This window comes from Ascaphus truei, chromosome 10 (genome assembly GCF_040206685.1).
Source record: "Ascaphus truei isolate aAscTru1 chromosome 10, aAscTru1.hap1, whole genome shotgun sequence".
NCBI classification, from domain to species: Eukaryota; Metazoa; Chordata; class Amphibia; order Anura; family Ascaphidae; genus Ascaphus; species Ascaphus truei.
In genome coordinates, this window is record NC_134492.1 from 14,087,400 (window position 1) to 14,110,048 (window position 22,649).

The 22,649-nt window shown below is 45.2% G+C and overlaps 1 protein-coding gene across 1 annotated transcript in view; it reads right to left on the minus strand.

Moving 5' to 3' along the window:
• The window catches only part of CACHD1 (cache domain containing 1), a 126,133-nt gene that overhangs the window by 20,906 nt on the left and 82,578 nt on the right, over positions 1 to 22,649 (minus strand). Inside the window, exons 6-13 of the mRNA XM_075615905.1 lie at positions 18,285 to 18,429; positions 17,130 to 17,346; positions 8,217 to 8,366; positions 5,469 to 5,702; positions 4,864 to 5,013; positions 3,224 to 3,347; positions 1,458 to 1,575; positions 1 to 8 (exon numbers count right to left, since the gene is read on the minus strand). The exon at positions 1 to 8 is cut by the window's left edge and continues 161 nt beyond it. Coding sequence (XP_075472020.1) covers positions 1 to 8; positions 1,458 to 1,575; positions 3,224 to 3,347; positions 4,864 to 5,013; positions 5,469 to 5,702; positions 8,217 to 8,366; positions 17,130 to 17,346; positions 18,285 to 18,429 — 1,146 coding nt within the window. The remainder of the gene's footprint in view (positions 9 to 1,457; positions 1,576 to 3,223; positions 3,348 to 4,863; positions 5,014 to 5,468; positions 5,703 to 8,216; positions 8,367 to 17,129; positions 17,347 to 18,284; positions 18,430 to 22,649) is intronic.

Genomic DNA, 22,649 nt, shown 5'->3' on the forward strand with positions numbered 1-22,649 from the left:
TCCTGCACCTGGGGGTGAAATAAAACCACTTGGTGTGAGCAGAATGAAGTGAACGCTTCCAATGCTATGGCGTGCTCGCCATATAATGGGCGGTATTCACTGCCGGCACTGCTCACTACAAATCAGGAATATTGCCACAAATAGAAGGAAACCACAGGTGGATCCTGTGAAGTTGTATGCAGAATATGGAATACAGGCATACACTGAATGTGTTCACATACTGGCCTGTGTTATTAAGTACCTTCTCAAGGCAAAAAACAACCTGTGCTGTGAAGAAAAGTCGCCTACATAATGATTTCCTTTCTATCATTTAACATGATTGGACCTTATTCTGCAAATAAACTAACTCCAAACAGATGACACTTCGTATCACACTTCGTATCACACTTCGTATCACACTTCGTATCACACTTCGTATCACACTTCGTATCACACTTCGTATCACACTTCGTATCACACTAAGAGATAAAATGGGAAATTTTGATTTACTTTCTTTTTTTTTTTTTTTTAAGGCAAATCATACCCCCAGCAGTTAACCCTGCAATGTCTGCCGGAGCAGGGCATGGACTCGCATGTACTTTGCTTCTCTTCAATGTAACCCCTTCAGTTAGTGTAACCCGCAACCCGTTGCAGGAAATGCAAACTGCGGGTAACATGCAATGACATGCCTGCGATCAGATTTAGAACCCTGCTGCTAACATTTAACATGACTACATTATTTTAACCATTGTTCAAGCAGAAGAGAAGGTGGGACTGAAGACCCCCAAGCAATGCTTCCCTGAGGCAAGTCCATATATGCAGAGAAAGAATGAACATATAATGATCTCCCAGGCAGTATAATTAAAGTTAAGAGGATGTATCCCACGGTGACAATGTAACACACTGAATGTCATTGAAGCAATTTCATAGTATTCACAAATCTCTTCACACAGCCTGCAGGTTAACTCGCCTAATGTTACAGGCACAATAATGTTAGCCCTGCAAATACATTGTCCAAGCAGGCAGCTGCGTATTGCTTTCCATGCTGGGAAGGACTCCAGTGGGCTGTAACGCACTGAAGATGATGGCTGTACATAGAAGAGGAAAATGCTGTCATTCTGCTGCTATCTCTACAGGATCCCCACAAACCCCAGCATGTCAATATAATTGTAAGCTCTTCGAGGCAATGTGCCACCCCCACAGACGCTCCTACCAACCATCGTGGCCAAGCACTGCCATCTACTGCACTTATTCCCTCACCTGCTGTCCCTGTAATACGCCCAACATACCACGTAGATTGTAAGCTCTCCGGGGCAGGGATTTCCTTTCCTGTTGTCTGACTTTGTTGCATTTATTGTATTATAATGCCTGTACTGTATTGTCTCTTTGTAAAGCGCCGAGTACACTGTGATCACCATATACATATATACAAACATACATACATACAGTGTTAGTGTGCTATTTTGTCTTGTCCTTACCAATTTCCAGGCATAGCTGACATTATATGCCTCTTTTCCAAGGCCTCGTAACTTGTTCACATGCCAAGACAGTGACGAGTTCACAGGCACAGCAATAACACGACTGCCCAGGGGGAGGCTAAGTGGGAAACAGACAGCCATGTGTTCCATGAAAGTGCATCTTACAATCAAGTTAACAGAAAGCTCACTGCTCACTCTCACAGATTTGTTATGATGTTCAAATCCATTCATCGCTCCTCATACAACGCCAATATATTCTCAATATTGTAAACTCATAACAAGCCCTAAAAAAAGCATTCTACATAGGCAAAGAAATGCTTTTGTCTACTTTATATTCACTTGCTACTTGGAGACATGCAAGACATAAGAGGCAAATATTTGGCATTTGCAAAAAAAATGTCCAAATCCAGCATAATAAAATGAAAATAAGTCCAAGTGTCACTATTTTATTTACCATTTAAAGTCACACACAAAAAAAGGTCACAGGCTGCGAAAAATGTGCCCAAAATTCTCTTAAAACAGTTGATATGTGAGCCAGGAAAACTTTATATGGTGTCGCGCCTGTGTGTGATAATAGCAGACTGTTTGCAAACACGATTGGCAGAAAATCTGTGGCAGTTTGTGTCGTTTTTTAAGACCAAGTTCCAACTTTGTGAGTCCGCAAATTTTCCTAGCAAGATGGAGGGAGACACGCCTGCACATTGTCCAGATACACTGCCCTGCATATAAAGTTAGTTTCAGCCTGATTATGATACTAAGGCCTGGGACATGGTAGAACAGACCGAGCTGAGCCACGCTGAGCTGTACCCCCTTCATCTGTAATCAGCGAGGCTTTAGATGATGCTTCCGCAGGCGTGCAGAGGCTCAGCAAATTGCAGGCGACAGCTTGGTTTAATTTTCAGAGCGGAGGGGAGCGGAGGAGCGGTCACTGCCTCGCCTGCCAGGACGCAAAAAAGCACCAGCTTGAGCAGGCGAGGCAGGGCAGGAGCACGGCCCGAGGCACCATGCCCGAGGCCTTAGGCTGCGCTTATAGTGCCGGTGACAGCGACGTGACGGCGCTTATAGTAAGCGCGACGATGCAACGGATTGGTCGTGGTCGCTGGAAGTCATCTCTATTTGATTTTCCAGCGACTGTCGCGTCGCTGGCACTATAAGCGTAGCCTAAGGTTAAACCTTACACCAGGATTGCTCAATTCCAGTCCTCAAGCGCCACCCCAACAGGTCAGGTTTTCAGGTAGTCCCTGCTTCAGCACAGGTGGCTCAATCAGAGGCTCAGTCAAAGACTGAGCCTCTGATTGAGCCACCTGTGCTGAAGCTGGGATATCCTGAAAACCTGACCTGTTGGGGGGGGGGGGGGAGAGAAGCTGGGCTTGAGGACTGGAGTTGAGCCCCCCTGCCTTACAAAACAAGGCATCTCATTTTATGTTGTAAACAGAATTACCAAGTACTCCATGCAGTTTTTTTTTAGAACGTAGCTACAACTATTTTAAATGTACAATGGTATTTACGTTTCAGTTGCAATTAACTCTATGTACTTCCTGCTCTTTATCCGAGGAAAGTGTTTATTTTCTCTCACCCCCCCTTTAAAAGTCATACGTACCTGGAAAATCTCCCGTCTCTTCACTACGCACCAGCGCTCCACGGACGCCGGGGTGTTAAGCAGACTGGGTGGTGAGGTAGTCATTTGCTCTGTCGTGCTTCCAACAGTGACTCTTTCCAATTTTTTTTTTAATGTTGTGTGCTTTGTGCCAGGAAGCCCTTCTTACCTTAGGATGTCCTGCCGAACCAATTCAAACTTTGGAATATTTTCATAATGTATGATGTCCGTGTGCAGTGGGGGTTCCACCAGCAGGTAGGGCCTGGTAAGTGAAGGATGCATCAGTGTGTAACCTGAATATACAATTGGAAACACAAGATGTCGTGCATTAAGCGTTGTGACCGACATGCTGCTAGTAAGACCAGATCTTGGACATCAAAGCGAGCTTATGAATTCTCGGACGTATCACATTTCCAGATAAACGAATACAGTACACGGACTTTTAAGACAGTATATCATGACGCCATTACTTCTAGTTGTGTTCGCTTGCACAATGACAAACGTTTCACGCTTTATCCCATAACGCAGGGGTTCTCAACTCGAGGCCTCAAGAAACCCCCAACAGGTCAGATTTTCAGAAAATCCCTGCTTCAGCACAGGTGGCTCAATCAGTCCCTGCGTCAGCACAGATAAGAAAGTTTAGTGGTATAAGCGCTCAAGCGCCGGATCATCACGATATGTATATAGAAAAAAACAGCACGTAAGCCAAGGCACAGGATAAGAGGCTAGTGGTATATATAGAAGGAATGAATCTCAACTGATATGGAGTCCTGAAAAGGGACAATATAATCCTGAAAGGTCAAGGAGTGATAAAGTGCAACGCGTACGAAACGCGTAGGAGGTCTGTTATACCTCCAATTTTTAATGGACTCAATAAAGAAATGATTTTATATCATCCTTGGACCCACTCTCTTGGCTGTGCGCGGCACCTTCTATTTTTCCTGCGTCTAAGACTGAGATTCTGATTGCGTCACCTGTGCTGAAGCAGGTATATTCTGAAAATCTGACCTGTTGGGGGGTGTCTTGAGGACTGGAGTTGAGCTCCCCTGCCTTAACCCTGGAGGTCAGACACTTATTGCCAGCAATGCGTTGACCAGCATGGTGACCGAGGTTAAGGGAGGTTAGTTCCATTGTGGGACAGCAACTTCCTTGACTGTGGAGCAACCAATAATGTTGATGTCCGGTGGTGGGTCTCTTTTTAGTGTCTCCCAGTCATTCCTACTCCACCTGACCAGCAGAAATTGGGCCAGAATTCATCCTATTTTAACAATTATTAAACAAAAAAGTATTTGTTCACAACTAGGTTGTTCTGATGTATTGACAAATATAGCCAGGCATGGAGATAATACAACGGGAACCCAGGACGCATGGAAAACAAAGTGAGGATGTGTGTACGATGATTCTGTTAGCTCCCATTATTCCAGAACATTTCACCGTGATTGTTTACTTTAATATTGGAAGACGTTGCAACAGCACTTAAGCACATATAATCCGCCAGCCAATTATCTTGGCATAACGGCTATTATGCTGTTTGTCTAACAGGCTGGTCCTTCTGCTATTTGATCTCTATGAGATAATCACTTCTTTAAAAGTAAATGTTATAATGACCTGGTTTATAAAGACAATATGTGCAGTCGCAAAACTGGTTTAAACGTGGTTTGTGAATCTTTAAACAACATTGTTTATTGTTATATATATAAAAATGAAGTGCATGTGAAAAGCAAAACAATAGTTGCGCTTGCTAAATGACGACAGACAGATGGCATTGCAATAAAAATATTTCGACCCACTTCATTAGTACAAAGCTACCTTTGTTATCTATAAGAAATGTGTACGATGCCAAGGAGTCCTGGTAGTAAGTCACATCCTCAAGGATATACGCGAGGTTAACATCTACTCCCACAATCCCCAGCAACAGGTTTCCAAAGTAGCACGGCTTACTGACGGTCATGATCAAACCTGTAACAAAGGAGATCGCAGGGACACCGTTACCTCGTAATCACAGATGAATATCAATCCTCAAACACAGGGGAGAGATTGGACACCATTACAGCGCTAATGGGCAATCTCCAGGTTGCTAATCTGACATTGCTTTGAAGCAAGTGGCGGCATTTATGATAAGTGGTCAAACAAGGTGTTAGCAAATCTTGACCAGGATTGGAGTTAAAACATAAAAGGCAGCAGCAGCAGCAGCAGCAGCAGCAGCAGCAGCAGCAGCAGCAGAGTAATGCTAGCCAACCATAATAAACCCCAAATCAGTAATATATTAGGCAGCTAGACCTCTCACACACCACTTAGCTACATGGGAGCAAACACACTTAAAGCTGCTAATGGAGAATGCTAAAAATAGGTTGGGTTGCTAGCCTTCTTTACTACAGGTAGAATTACAATACTTAAGCACTTTAAGGACTTACCATCACCCATTTCATCAGAGAACGGCAAACTAAACACAGCTTCATCAATCATTCGGTTTGGAAGGTTAGTGTAAAACCTTCCAACAGTTGTTTCCAGGTTACTGAGCTGGTTTAGTACCATCATGCTCCCTTTTGTTACAGGAAGGCCAGTCCGATCGGACAGCCCGTACTTTGCAGAGTTCTGTTCAGCCAGGTCTCGAAGAAACGCCAGTTCTTTCAGACCAGTCACTCCCTCTAAAGAACAAACACACAAAAAAAATAGTCAATCGGGCAAGTCTTACTCTTCTGGAAAGAGTCTCATTCAACTGGAGTACGTTTAATTTGTTGAAGTCACAAATCATTTCTGAAAACAAGAATGTCCACAAACATCCAAATCTCAATCATTTTAGCTCCTGGACCCTGAAAACTGGTATTTAATAAATACAGTACACTCACACAGGACCCAGTGTCATGACCTCTGTGTAGCTGAGCAGCACCGTGAGGTCCTACAGACCTGAAAGGGGAGAGGCTATACAGGAAGTGTTATGTTACCTAGTTCATGGACAAGTCTGCTCTCCTGGTGGAAACTCCCAATACCTTGACCAACTATCTTTTCCTACATACCAGACATACGTACAATATCCATTAACCTATCAGTGATTCTACTGGTTTCTTTTACTATAAAAGCATAATAAAATCAGTGCAGAGAAACGCACTATTCACCTTCTGTTAAGGTAGGAAGAGGACAGAAAAGTAGCCTACAACGCAAAAACAAATATTAATAGCTATTTATAGCAATCCTATAGTATTTTTAATTCATTAGTCAGCTTCTGTACTGTCAGTACGTACAAGACATTTTTCGTGGATCTTCATTTCCAGAATGACTCCACGCACGTGCCCGTAGGTATTTCAGAGAGTACTCTGATAATGGTTTACATTTCACCCTACGAAACCTTCCTGATTAAAAAGCGGCAAACTATACTCCTGCAGCATTAAAAACAGAGGCGTTTCAGCAGCCTGAAAACGCCCGTGGCCGTAATCCTAAATCATGTGCAAGTCACAAGAGAGGTTCTCTTACTGCAAGTGGGTCAAAAAACATGATGCAACAAATCAAGTTACATGCAGTAAATATGTACCATTTCCAGCTTGTATTGATGAATTCACAACGGGACACATTTCCAAAGCAGTCTTCTGCCCTACGGTACCCTCTGGTGTCTGCAGCCCATTCAAATCATTGCAATGTGAGGTGTCCACCACTGCCGGAAATTGTCTTATGGCAAAACACTACTTAATAAATATGTGCCTATATTGGTATTAGCGCTAGTAACGCAATACTCGTGTTCTTTTCCGCATAATAAATTATATAAAATATGAAAGGCAAGACAGCCCTGTTTAAAGATAAGATAGAAATGGGCTGTGTCCAGAAAAGAGGTGATGAAAACACGCTTAACATAGGTGCCATTATGACATGGTAACTTGGACCATATAATGAAGACGGTGCTAGAATTTGCTAAATTTATATACTTTCACCCACTGCAATGTTACAAAGGCCGCCGACACATGTCTAAGTGCTTCTCTGACACAATGAAGGTGGGGGGGAAAGGGGAGTGGGGGGGGAAAGGGGAGTGGGGGGGGAAAGGGGAGTGGGGGGGGAAAGGGGAGTGGGGGGGGGGGGGGAGAAAGGGGAGTGGGGGGGGGGGAGAAAGGGGAGTGGGGGGGGGGAAAGGGGAGTGGGGGGGGGGGGGTGGAGAGCAGTGGGCATATGTATTGTCATAATTTATGTATGTGCATGCCCCCCCCCTCCGGGCATCCGTTCGGCGGGTGCCCCCCCCCCGTTCCCCGTGACTCGTCCCCCCCCGTTCCCCGTGACTCGGCCCCCCCCTCCCCGTGACTCACCCCCCCCCCCCCGTTCCCTGTTACTCGCGGCTGCCCCGCCCTTCCCCGTGACTCGCGGCTCGCCACCCCCCATTCCCTGTGACTCGCGGCTCGAACCCCCCGTTCCCTGTGACTCGCGGCTCACCCCCCCCCGTTCCCTGTGACTCGCGGCTCCCCCCCCATTCTCTGTGACTCGCAGCTCGCCCCCTCCGTTCCCTGTGACTCGCGGCTCACCCCCCCCCCCCGTTCCCTGTGACGCGCGCTCCCCCCCCCTCCCCGGCGCCCGCTTGGTCCCCCGATGTGCCGTCCGGCTGAGTGAGGCTTGCAGGCGGCGGCAGGAAGCGCCCTGTGTGGGCCTGAGGCGCGAGGCTGCGCGCCTGAAATAGGAGAGTTACTGGCGCCATAAGCTGAGGCGGGACGCGCAGTGCTGTGACTTACCTGAGGGGGAGGTAGCGCCGGGGAGGTAAGGGAGCGTTGGCGGCTGGGGTAGGAGGGCCGCGCCGCGCTTCCCCTCCGTCCGGAGCAGGGCGGCGCACGTGATGGGAGGGACGGACAGGGTGTGTGTGTGTGTGTGTGTGTGTGTGTGTGTGTGTGTGTGTGACCGGCCAATGAGAGTTGTGCGGGGGCGGGCCAAGGGAGCCAATCTGATTGCCGCTAGGGACACAGGGAGGGACACAGGGAGACACATACATACAGACAGACAGACAGCGACACATAGGACACTGAGAAATATATAGTAGATATATACATATACGGTCCATGCCATAGCTCATTAAATATCACAGTACATCTCAGAATGTCATATTATATATCATGTCACAATAAATAAAACCAGGAAAGCCCCATTAATACCCAACCTCAGCAAATTCACATCGCTTGTTCTTCATTTCTTACCGTTCATGATAGCATATGTGAGGATCATCACTGAATTGTTAAGTAAGTTGTTCTCTTCATTAATTACACGCAATGTCGATTTTTTATCTTCTTCTGATGAGTCCTTTGATGTAATTCCAGCTGACAAGTAGATAACAACCATATCTGTACCTAAAAATAAATATATATATAATTTTACATTTTTATGATCTCCAAGTACATCAAGAAATTTTTTGGTAATGCAATATATTTCCTTGTTATTCGGAAATGGTTTCAGAATTGCAGGCATGGATATCCTATTCTGTAAACAAAGTTTGTCTTCGAGAGCTTTATGACCACAAGAGAAGGCAATATGCATTAAATGCTGCTTTTATGCATCTGCTAGAAATGAAAACTTGTATATCACAAGGTCCAACTAACTGTTCAATTATAAGTGGTAAACGTTATAGGTGCTGTTTGGGTGAAAGACAATGGATTTGCCGATCCGGTGACGCAAGGACTGGTCCTCCCTCTCACAGTGAAGCTGTCATCATGCTTTTTGCCAAAGAAAAGTTTTTTTTTTAAAGTAGTAATAAAAGTTATTGTGGGACAAATAAGATCTACAGAGGCAACAAAAAACTGCGTCATTTAAAACTTCAAAGACAATATTTCACTTATTGCAAGACAACAAAACGAATGGTGCAAATCCTTACATCTCTGGTTATGTGATACAAGAGGCTGTTTTGGTAGCACCCCCTTCTCCCCCAGTATTGAAACTACTGGAAGCTCAGGTCTCAGGGGCCACCAGGCCAGGTATTAGGGATATCCCTGCTTCAGCACAGGTGGCTCAATCAGTGGCTCAATTTGAACAACCTGTGCTGAAGCAGGGATATCCTTAAATCCTGACCTGTTGGTGGCCTTTGAGGACTGGAGTTGGTCGCCCGTGGTATACACTAATAACTTGTAGTTTTTGCCCCAAAGGGAACAGACAACGTATCGCATCGTATTTAAGTCTAGGAGCCGATGAGCCAACTGAAGATAATTAAATGAAGAGGCTTCCTTTGCGATTATCTAAACACATAACAATGACTAAAAAAAAACACGTGTAAAAATGTTTCAATATCTCGGTCTGGAAGTATCCCTGCCAAAAACAAAAACATTTTTCCCTCTCACAACGACGTAGTCTGAAACAAGAATGGAAACAGTTCCCGTTTTCCTGTTACGTGTATAATTTGCAGCACACACCCAGAGGCCCAGCGGCACATGCAGGATACTGAAACACAGCAGCCCAAAAGAACAATACTGTTCCTGCTTTGTTTTGGAACAGAAGAGACACAGAGTGCAAGTTAAGTATAGAACATCCTCTCCGCACAGTTATGTTCCAAGCTGACATTAGCAGGTACGGTTTCGGTAATGAGCGAGCGCTACCAGGAACACACACGCTATGCCCCTTTAAATAGAAAACATATATACAACCAAAAGGCCGGAACAGTCATTCAAAGGGATAGCCAGAAAGAGTCCACTAATCTCAAACCTAATCATACAGCACAGACATGCCAATACTACAACACCATGCACAATCATGCCGATACTACAACACCATGCACAATCATACAGCACAGACATGCCGATACTACAACACCATGCACAATCATACAGCACAAACATGCCGATACTACAACACCATGCACAATCATACAGCACAACCATGCCGATACTACAACACCAAGCACAGTCATACAGCACAGACATGCCGATACTACAACACCATGCACAATCATACAGCAAAAACATGCCGATATTACAACACCATGCACAATCATACAGCACAAACATGCCGATACTACAACACCAAGCACAATCATACAGCACAAACATGCCGATACCACAACACCATGCACAATCATACAGCACAAACATGCCGATACTACAACACCATGCACAATCATACAGCACAAACATGCCGATACTACAACACCATGCACAATCATACAGCACAGACATGCCGATACTACAACACCATGCACAATCATACAGCACAGACATGCCGATACTACAACACCATGCACAATCATACAGCACAGACATGCCGATACTACAACACCATGCACAATCATACAGCACAGACATGCCGATACTACAACACCATGCACAATCATACAGCACAAACATGCCGATACTACAACACCATGCACAATCATACAGCACAGACATGCCGATACCACAACACCATGCACAATCATACAGCACAGACATGCCGATACCACAACACCATGCACAATCATACAGCACAAACATGCCGATACCATAACACCATGCACAATCATACAGCACAGACATGCCGATACTACAACACCATGCACAATCATACAGCACAGACATGCCGATACTACAACACCATGCACAATCATACAGCACAAACATGCCGATACCATAACACCATGCACAATCATACAGCACAGACATGCCGATACTACAACACCATGCACAATCATACAGCACAAACATGCCGATACCATAACCCCATGCACAATCATACAGCACAAACATGCCGATACCATAACACCATGCACAATCATACAGCACAGACATGCCGATACTACAACACCATGCACAATCATACAGCACAGACATGCCGATACTACAACACCATGCACAATCATACAGCACAGACATGCCGATACTACAACACCATGCACAATCATACAGCACAGACATGCCGATACTACAACACCATGCACAATCATACAGCACAGACATGCCGATACTACAACACCATGCACAATCATACAGCACAGACATGCCGATACTACAACACCATGCACAATCATACAGCACAGACATGCCGATACTACAACACCATGCACAATCATACAGCACAGACATGCCGATACTACAACACCATGCACAATCATACAGCACAAACATGCCGATACTACAACACCATGCACAATCATAGAGCACAAACATGCCGATACTACAACACCATGCACAATCATACAGCACAAACATGCAGATACCACAACACCATGCACAATCATACAGCACAGACATGCGGATACTACAACACCATGTACAATCATACAGCACAGACATGCCGATACTACAACACCATGCACAATCATACAGCACAAACATGCCGATACCTCAACACGATGCACAATCATACAGCACAAACATGCTGATACTACAACACCATGCACAATCATACAGCACAGACATGCCGATACTACAACACCATGCACAATCATACAGCACAAACATGCCGATACCACAACACCACGCACAATCATACAGCACAGACATGCCGATACTACAACACCATGCACAATCATACAGCACAGACATGCCGATACTCCAACACCATGCACAATCATACAGCACAAACATGCCGATACTACAACACCATGCACAATCATACAGCACAGACATGCCGATACTACAACACCATGCACAATCATACAGCACAAACATGCCGATACCATAACACCATGCACAATCATACAGGACAAACATGCCGATACCATAACACCATGCACAATCATACAGCACAGACATGCCGATACTACAACACCATGCACAATCATACAGCACAAACATGCCGATACCATAACAGCATGCACAATCATACAGCACAAACATGCCGATACCATAACACCATGCACAATCATACAGCACAGACATGCCGATACCATAACACCATGCACAATCATACAGCACAGACATGCCGATACTACAACACCATGCACAACCATACAGCACAAACATGCCAATACCATAACACCATGCACAATCATACAGCACAGACATGCCGATACTACAACACCATGCACAATCATACAGCACAGACATGCCGATACTACAACACCATGCACAACCATACAGCACAAACATGCCGATACCACAACACCATGCACAATCATACAGCACAGACATGCAGATACTACAACACCATGCACAATCATACAGCACAGACATGCCGATACTACAACACCATGCACAATCATACAGCACAGACATGCCGATACTACAACACCATGCACAACCATACAGCACAAACATGCCGATACCACAACACCATGCACAATCATACAGCACAGACATGCAGATACTACAACACCATGCACAATCATACAGCACAGACATGCCGATACTACAACACCATGCACAATCATACAGCACAGACATGCCGATACCACAACACCATGCACAATCATACAGCACAGACATGCCGATACTACAACACCATGCACAATCATACAGCCCAAACATGCCGATACCACAACACCATGCACAATCATACAGCACAAACATGCCGATACCACAACACCATGCACAATCATACAGCACAGACATGCAGATACTACAACACCATGCACAATCATACAGCACAGACATGCCGATACTGCAACACCATGCACAATCATACAGCCCAAACATGCCGATACCACAACACCATGCACAATCATACAGCACAGACATGCCGATACCACAACACCATGCACAATCATACAGCACAGACATGCAGATACTACAACACCATGCACAATCATACAGCACAGACATGCCGATACTACAACACCATGCACAACCATACAGCACAAACATGCTGATACTACAACACCATGCACAATCATACAGCACAGACATGCTGATACTACAACACCATGCACAATCATACAGCACAGACATGCCGATACTACAACACCAAGCACAATCATACAGCACAAACATGCTGATACTACAACACCATGCACAATCATACAGCACAGACATGCCGATACTACAACACCATGCACAATCATACAGCACAGACATGCCGATACTACAACACCATGCACAATCATACAGCACAAACATGCCGATACTACAACACCATGCACAATCATACAGCACAGACATGCCGATACTACAACACCATGCACAATCATACAGCACAGACATGCTAATACCACAACACCATGCACAATCATACAGCACAGACATGCCGATACCACAACACCATGCACAATCATACAGCACAGACATGCTAATACCACAACACCATGCACAATCATACAGCACAGACATGCCGATACCACAACACCATGCACAATCATACAGCACAGACATGCTAATACCACAACACCATGCACAATCATACAGCACAGACATGCTAATACCACAACACCATGCACAATCATACAGCACAGACATGCCGATACCACAACACCATGCACAATCATACAGCACAGACATGCTAATACCACAACACCATGCACAATCATACAGCACAGACATGCCGATACCACAACACCATGCACAATCATACAGCACAGACATGCCGATACCACAACACCATGCACAATCATACAGCACAGACATGCCGATACCACAACACCATGCACAATCATACAGCACAGACATGCTAATACCACAACACCATGCACAATCATACAGCACAGACATGCCGATACCACAACACCAAGCACAATCATACAGCACAGACATGCCGATACCACAACACCATGCACAATCATACAGCACAAACATGCCGATACCACAACACCATGCACAATCATACAGCACAGACATGCAGATACTACAACACCATGCACAATCATACAGCACAGACATGCTAATACCACAACACCATGCACAATCATACAGCACAGACATGCTAATACCACAACACCATGCACAATCATACAGCACAGACATGCTAATACCACAACACCATGCACAATCATACAGCACAGACATGCTAATACCACAACACCAAGCACAATCATACAGCACAGACATGCCGATACCACAACACCATGCACAATCATACAGCACAAACATGCCGATACCACAACACCATGCACAATCATACAGCACAACCATGCCAATACTACAACACCAAGCACAATCATACAGCACAGACATGCCGATACCTCAACACCATGCACAATCATACAGCACAAACATGCCGATACCACAACACCATGCACAATCATACAGCACAGACATGCTAATACCACAACACCATGCACAATCATACAGCACAGACATGCCGATACCACAACACCATGCACAATCATACAGCACAGACATGCCGATACTACAACACCATGCACAATCATACAGCACAGACATGCCGATACCACAACACCATGCACAATCATACAGCACAAACATGCCGATACCACAACACCATGCACAATCATACAGCACAAACATGCTGATACCACAACACCATGCACAATCATACAGCACAGACATGCCGATACCACAACACCATGCACAATCATACAGCACAAACATGCCGATACCACAACACCATGCACAATCATACAGCACAGACATGCAGATACTACAACACCATGCACAATCATACAGCACAGACATGCCGATACTACAACACCATGCACAATCATACAGCACAGACATGCAGATACTACAACACCATGCACAATCATACAGCACAAACATGCCGATACCACAACACCATGCACAATCATACAGCACAGACATGCCGATACCACAACACCATGCACAATCATACAGCACAGACATGCCGATACTACAACACCATGCACAATCATACAGCACAACCATGCCGATACTACAACACCATGCACAATCATACAGCACAGACATGCCGATACTACAACACCATGCACAATCATACAGCACAGACATGCCGATACTACAACACCATGCACAATCATACAGCACAAACATGCCGATACTACAACACCATACACAATCATGTCACAACTCCATCGTCCGCATGTTTTCATTGATGAAAGAAATGTACTTTTTGTTACATTTACTCTATATTCTCCTCCTTTATCCCTGATCCAATGTTCATGCTTATGCTGCGCTTATAGTCCCGGCAACGGCGGGACTTGATCCGTCGCCGTTGTAATAGCGATTTCTGCTTATAGTGTAGGAGACGAGAGAGTAACGGGGGTGGGGGCGTGGCCGTGAGTGGTTCGCTCTTATTGGCTGAACCGCTCACATGCCACTGATGTCAGATGGCAGTCGCCGAAAAAAATCAATTTCCATAGACTTCAGCTTTTTTGGTCACTATAGGCGCACGTGACGGATTAAATCAACATGTTTTGACGCGATGCGCCGTTGCCGGGACTATAAGCGCGGCCTTAGAGTGTGACTGTTCTGATGCTTTTTAAGCAGTTCTACAATATACCTTTTATATGTATGCACTAGGGCAGGGGTGGCTAACTCCAGTCCTCAAGGGCCACCAACAGGTCAGGTTTTCTGGATATCCCTGCTTCAGCACAGGTGGCTCAAGCAGTGGCTCAGTTATTATGACGAGCCACTGATTCAGTCAACTGTGCTGAAGCAAGCATATCTTGAAAGCCTGTGCTGTTGGTGGCCCTTGAAGACTGGAGTTGGCCACTTCTGCTTTAGGTACAGTGTAAAACGTCACCCCGTTTGCACTCAATAATATCCCTTTGTTTCAATGTTTAATTTGCCCAGAGCTTCTATCCACTCATAAAAAATGATCAGTAATCCATCAGTTTGTTTTGGATTTGAATGCACTCGCTGGAATTTGCATTCCCTGTTCGCCTGGACAGCGGTTTCACAGTAATTGCACAGACTTGCAGCGAGCGGCCCATGTGGCCTAACCTTGGAATTTATAGACATTGGGGAAAACATTTTAGGTAATTTCCCGGAATTGAAAAAAGAAATACAAAAACTTAGATTGTAAGCTCTTCGGGGCAGGGACTTCTCTTCCTAATGTTACTTGTATGTCTCCAGCGCTTATTTCCAGAACTGTGTATGTTATATTATTATGTCATGTGTATCACAGCGGTGAAGCGCGGCATATACATACATACAAGTTGTGGATGGGGGAGGAGGGGGGACTGGAACTATCTCACAAAACTGAAAACTAGTGACGGTGTTACCTAATGTAGCAGTTCTACAGCAAATCAACGCTTGTATGTGGCTGGGATTAGTTTTCTATAGCAGGGGTGGGCAACACCAGTTAGGGATACCAACAGGTCAGGTTTTCCAGATATCCCTGCTTCAGCACAGGTGGATCAATCAGGCACCTGTGCTGAAGTTGGGATATCTGGCAAACCTGACCTGTTGGGGCCTGTTTGGACTGGAGTTGCCCACCCCTGCTCTATCGGGACCACCTCCAGTGAGAGAACCATTGGAAGTCAAATGAATCTTTCCTATGTTTGGTGAAACTGCCAGCAAGTTTACTAAATACAAGAGGGTCGAGGACAAATGTTCAGTAAAAGGTTAATGGAAACTGAAGGTTATTTTATTTATTTATTTTTATTCAGACTAAGTAAATGAACCACAAAATAAAACCCCCCCACCCTAAAAAAAACAAACAAAAAAAAAAAAACATCTGTTATGCTTAACATTTTTAGTTTTAAAAACATCAGTGACTGTTAAATTTTATCCTGTAATTATCCATGTAATAAAGAGACATATTCCTGCCTCTAGCTTAGTCATGTAGGGCTCTGCACTGTTCTGAAGGGTTAGGCGGTGTCCATGCTGCTGAAGACCGCGCGGAGGCGTGCGCGGTGCGATCACGGTGCCTTAAGGTATTGATCACGCCCATAGACCGCGTGCGCGACAGCAGGAGGGGCGCGAGGAATCGGTTCAAAAGGATTCCTTGGCACGACGGGCAGGTCACGTGAGCAGTTCGCCCAATGAGGGCGAACCAGCTTTGTGACGTCATAGACACGCCAATACACGCCCCCAACGGCGCGTCTACCTTGTCCACAAAACTCTCCCACTTAACGCAGGTGATGTCACTCGCGCACACACCTCTGCGCGGTCTTCTGCTGCATAGACGCAGCCTTTGGGGTCGCAGAACACATAATATTAAAATACGGTTTAGGGTCCGCCGTTTCCTGCTCTCATTTTCTAGTTGGTTTCTGGGGCGTTTGCGTTCACTGGAGGTAGAGATGCATTGCACGCTGAAATCAATAAAACTCTTACTTGTGTGGATCCTGGTGCTATTATTTGTATTTCTAATCAATTGAAAAGCTTTCTGAAATCCCAGGGCGTGCTGAGTCGGGCTGTCCGAGGACTTTATACCCGAAACAAAGCTAGCCATCTCTCTCTTCGTGTCACTGGTGGCCGGGGACAGGAATGACTTGTAACACTGGTCCAGCGAGCATGTCCTTACATCCTCAGCCACAGACAAGACAGAGATCTGCAAGAGAAAGAAGTCATTGGAATATCTTCTGATTTCAGAGGTACAGATCCACAACAAAAGCAAAAGAGCAGGAAGCAGGGCTCCTCCCTACATGTTAGCACCACACAATGCTTGTATGTTACAATGTTATTGTTTTATTGCCACTATACTGTACAATGTACAGGAGTATTATGAATGTATGTATGCATGTCTTTATTTATGTAGCGCCAGTAATGCACATAACGCTTCACAGCAGCTATATACGTGACAATCATATAAATAATAAATAACACATAAAGGGTAGAAGTGCTTCAGACATAAAAGTAACATTAAGGAAAAGGAGTCCCTGCCCCGAAGAGCTTACAATCTAATTATATTAGGGGAAACAAGTCAGAATATATTCTAAGAACAGATGCCTAATGCTTTACATACAATTCCAACGGACTGGGCAAACTCCTTAATATGTTACCTGCCCTAGTTATTTTGTTAGATATCTTGCTAAAAAGCTGTGTAATAGGGCAGGCGTAAGCTTTTAGGGGCCATGTTAAAATGGACATGAATCAAAAGGTGGCACTGTGTGCTCATTTGCATGTCATTACCCAGAATCCCTGGCTGCAGTGGAAGTGCTGTATGCCAAGAGATAATGGGGAAAAGCAGGGCTGCAGGCCTGTCTGACATATATGAACGTGCTCACACGTGGGACTTTTATTTATTAGTTATTTAGCAAACAGATCCCTTTATTAAAGAGTCATTGCCTCACTAGTTATTTAAAATGATCTATTTTCTACTGATGTAGCCTTTTGCTAAACGTTTTTCTGTACGCCGCCCAGCGTGGATATTTATTTTCATTGTAACCTTGCAGCTCTTCAGGGCATCTGTCTACAAGTGGGAGGGATTGACAGGAGCTGGTAGTGCGTTACAAGTGAAAGACACATTTGATACCAGAAAATATTCACCTTATCGTGCTCATCAATGGAGTTCAAAATAACTTGTGATGCATCTCTGGAAATCTGGAGCTGTGTGTCCGTCATCGATGCTCCATGGTCCATGATGACCACAATGTGCTTTGATTGAGGTCTGACGGTGGACACATAGACAGGCCTAGAAAGATTTAAATAAAAATGTCATTCATATTTAAATAGCACATACTATGATATAAACACACCATCATTAACATATACTGTCCTCTATTAACCTGTCGGTACAAAGGTTTATGTCCTAAATCAGGGGTTCTCATCTCCAGTTCTCAGGACACCCTCCAGCAGGTCAGGTTTTAAGGATATCCCTGCTTCAGCATAGGTGGCTTAAGCAGTGGCGGAGTCATCGAGAGCCACTGATTGAGCCACCCGTGCTGAAGCTGGGATATCCTTAATGCCTGACCTGTTGAGGGGTCTTGAGGACTGGAGTGGAGAAGCTCTGCCATAGATAGGAGTGTTGTACTACATTTGTTTGCTTATTAGGCAAAGAAGGGGGGGTCGCCGTGTTGGTCCTTTCTTCCATGTAGTAACGAAGGAGGGAGAGGGAGGAGGGGGTATGATACTTGTTATTGGACCTACAAGTAATGGATATATTAGAAGCTTTCAAATCTCTCGGGGTCCTTCACCAGGTAACCCCGACATGTTCGAAAACTTGTAACATATCAACTACTTGTTTGTCCAATAAAAGGCATCATACCCCCTCCTCACCCCTCGGCTTATTAGCAAATGAATGAAACATGCCTACTAGTAAAATACCATCTTAAAAAGAAGTATGAAGTTTTATGCAACAAGTGAAGTACACAAGGTGTGAATACAATTACGTGTTGGCCAAAGAGTTGAACTAAATGACCCATACTTATGAGAAGACACACAGATAAGTATTTAACTATATACTTTATCATTTGGATGTTGCACTGGGGCTTTTTGTTTCAAACCGTACAATCACAGCGTTCATACTTCCCACAAACGTATAGTCTGATGTGGGAATGGGAAAACGGCTTCATAACATTAGCGAATTGCGCCGGCTATGAATTATCTGGAGGTTTCCTTCAGATGCAGCATTGCCCTCTGAAAGCAATGTGGTGTCTTACGCTTAATTGACTTTGTAAGCTGCCATTTTGAAACGTATCAAGGGAAATTAATTTCAGGCACATTATGCAGTAAATAGAGCTGGGCAAAACTTGTCAAAATCCGTTTCCCGGAATTTCCCGAGCTTTCCATTCAAAACCCGTTCCGCCATGTAACATCTGCCTGAGAGTTGGGGTTCCTTACAATGCATCTGATCTCGGACGCGCTATTAGAGAGGGTTGGGGTTCCTTACAATGCATCTGATCTCAGACGCGATATTAGAGAGGGTTGGGGTTCCTTACAATGCATCTGATCCCAGACACACTATTAGAGAGGGTTGGGGTTCCTTACAATGCATTGGATCTCAGATACGCTATTAGAGAGGGTTGGGGTTCCTTACAATGCATTGGATCTCAGATACGCTATTAGAGAGGGTTGGGGTTCCTCACAATGTCACAGTGTAATTATGGGGAAATGGGTTAAAAAAAACCCCACTGAACTAGATAATACATAGCTCAGATATGTTTAACTGAAATCAATAAGTAACTGAATGCTGACAGGATTCAAGCAGTGAGATGCCTCATGCATCACAACTACATTTCTGCCTCTGTGATGGCACCAAACCATCTGCATCAAGTTTGTTTGGCTACTCCTGTCTCAAGTGCCCCAGCCAAGGATTGCTATTACTGCTCTAGAAGCCACTCAAACCATTAACTGTGTCTGTCTGACACCTTGTAGTAATCCTGGGAATTCACCAAGTTGTATGTTTGCAGGGGAAACAAAACTCCACCACAGAAATGATATATGCCTTTGGGAGGTCATTGCATAAACAACTCAAAGCTCACTCCAACGGAAGGTAAACCTCTCCAGGCTACTCTATGGAGGTGCGAGAAGATAAATTGTGTACATACACACGATGTGCTAGCTCTGGCATAGGGGGGGCGACGACAAAAAAAGCAATCTGTTTAAGACTAATCTGCAATACTTGGCTACATAAACAGTTTGTCAGAAGAGCTGCTACATGTGGTTGGAAAATAAGGGCTAATTCAATGCCTTAACCCAGGGGCGCGCAATCTTTCCCCGCTATGCCCCCTGCCTGCTTACGCCCCCCCCCATCCCTTACCTTGTCTCCGGTGTCAAATAATGTCGCAGAATTACGCGACGATGCGTTGGCATGGCGACACGTCGCCGTAGACAAGGTAAGTGAAGTTGCAGAGGCCTCCCGCGACCTCCCGGCATTTAATTTAAATGCCTTGGGGAAATGCGCGGGGCAAGTGCAACCGCCGCACCCCCCCCCTGAAAAATCTTGCGCCCCCCAGTTTGCGCACCCCTGACTTAACCAGATGTTAGACCGGAGCAGTAATGGCGCAGAGAGGACATGCTGCCAGGTGGTGGTTTCTTCTGCTAAGGTTTGTGTGGAGAGTAAATCATTTCGTTTAGTGTACACCAGGGGGCAACTCGTATTAGGGATCGGTCTAGTACATTTGGCTGTGGCCACTTCGCCGTGACTAACCCACTGCCGGGACCTGTCGCCACCGGCCGATTCACGGCTAAGCGCCTAAGTGTAACCCTTAACCTAAAATCCCCTACCCTAAACCCTTACTCTAACCACTAAAACCCCTACAGTTAGCCCCCTATACTAACCGCTAAAACGTACCTTATTGTAAGAGCATCCAGCGGCGGAGGTCCCAGCGGCGGACCAGCTGAAGCGGAGATTCAGGCTGCGGCCAAACGCTGGCGGTCATTTGGTCATGGCGCAATGGCCGCAACCAAATGTCCCATTCCGTTAGGGATATCCCTTCTTCAGCACAGTTGGCTCAAGCGGTGGCACACCTGTGCTGAAGCAGGGATATCCTTAAATCCTGACCTGTTGGTGGCCATTGAGGACTGGTATTGGCCCCCCCACAGGCATACACTAATAACTTGCAGGATATGCACTAAATGTACTTTGTGATCAAATCCAATGGGTACAGACGACATAACGCTCAACACTTTACTTCTGTACCGCACATTGCTAAGCGAACATGTTCCCAGGGGGCGGGAGTGACTGTATCCAAGCACCGAGCAGGCTGCATACAAATACTTCTAAACGTGGGAGGTATAGAAATCCCTTCAAGAGCACACATAGGATGAGCAAAAATGGAAATCAGGTAAGATGTGAGGAGCATCTCACAAACACAAACCGCCCGCCAGTTTACCTGCGCGCAGCCCACTATGCGGAACCATCGCGCAGCCCACTATGCGGAACCAGCGCGCAGCGCACTATGCGGAACCAGCGCGCAGCGCACTATACGGTACCAGCGTGCAGCGCACTATACGGTACCAGCGCGCAGCGCACAGCGCACTATACGGTACCAGCGTGCAGCGCACTATACGGTACAAGCGTGTAACGCACTATACGGTACCAGCGCGCAGCGCACAGCGCACTATACGGTACCAGCGTGCAGTACACTATACGGCACCAGTGTGCAGCGCACTATATACGGTACCAGCGTGTAATGCGGTCTGTTCTATAGAAGAATATTGAACCAGGGAGTAATGTGATTGCCAATTCTTTGAGTCAGGAAGGAATTTATTTTTCCCTTATGAGAGACCATTGTATGATGTCACTGGGGTTGTGCGTTTACTTCCTCTGGATCAATATACTGTAAGTACGGATATAGGATAAGGTATCTATCGTCTAAATTTAGCACAGGTTGAACTTGATGGACGTACGTCTTTTTTGAACCTCATTTATTATGTAACTACTTGTTTCTGGCCCCTCTGGGAGTGAAGGAGTTAAGCCGTGAAAAGGATGAAACTAATTTGGTCCTGAATCTGGTTATAATGCCATATTTATATAGATGAAACCACTGCTCATCATCTAATTATTGGTAATGATCCCTCAGAGCATATCCATCTGTAACGCCTCGCTGCTTTTATACATCGATTAGCAGGAGATTATTAGTAGGAAATAACTTTCCCCAGCACAACGCTTGGCTTTTCAGGGGGTAACATGGTAACCACACAGATGTTATAAATGGACTTTGTTTATACAGACACCATAGCAATGTACAAGGAGCCGTTATTTCAAAGGTTCTTCGTTTGTTTACAGAAAAAAAGGATAAAATAAGCACATGAAACGGAGAGAAATAAGGCCACAGCATGGAAAATGTGAATATGTTTTGCCATGTTGTAAATTCCCACTGGTTTAGAAGGAACAAAATAATCATTATAGCTCTTTGGCTGTCAACGAGTGTCACGCCTCATTCTCTGCACAGACACACGGATACTATA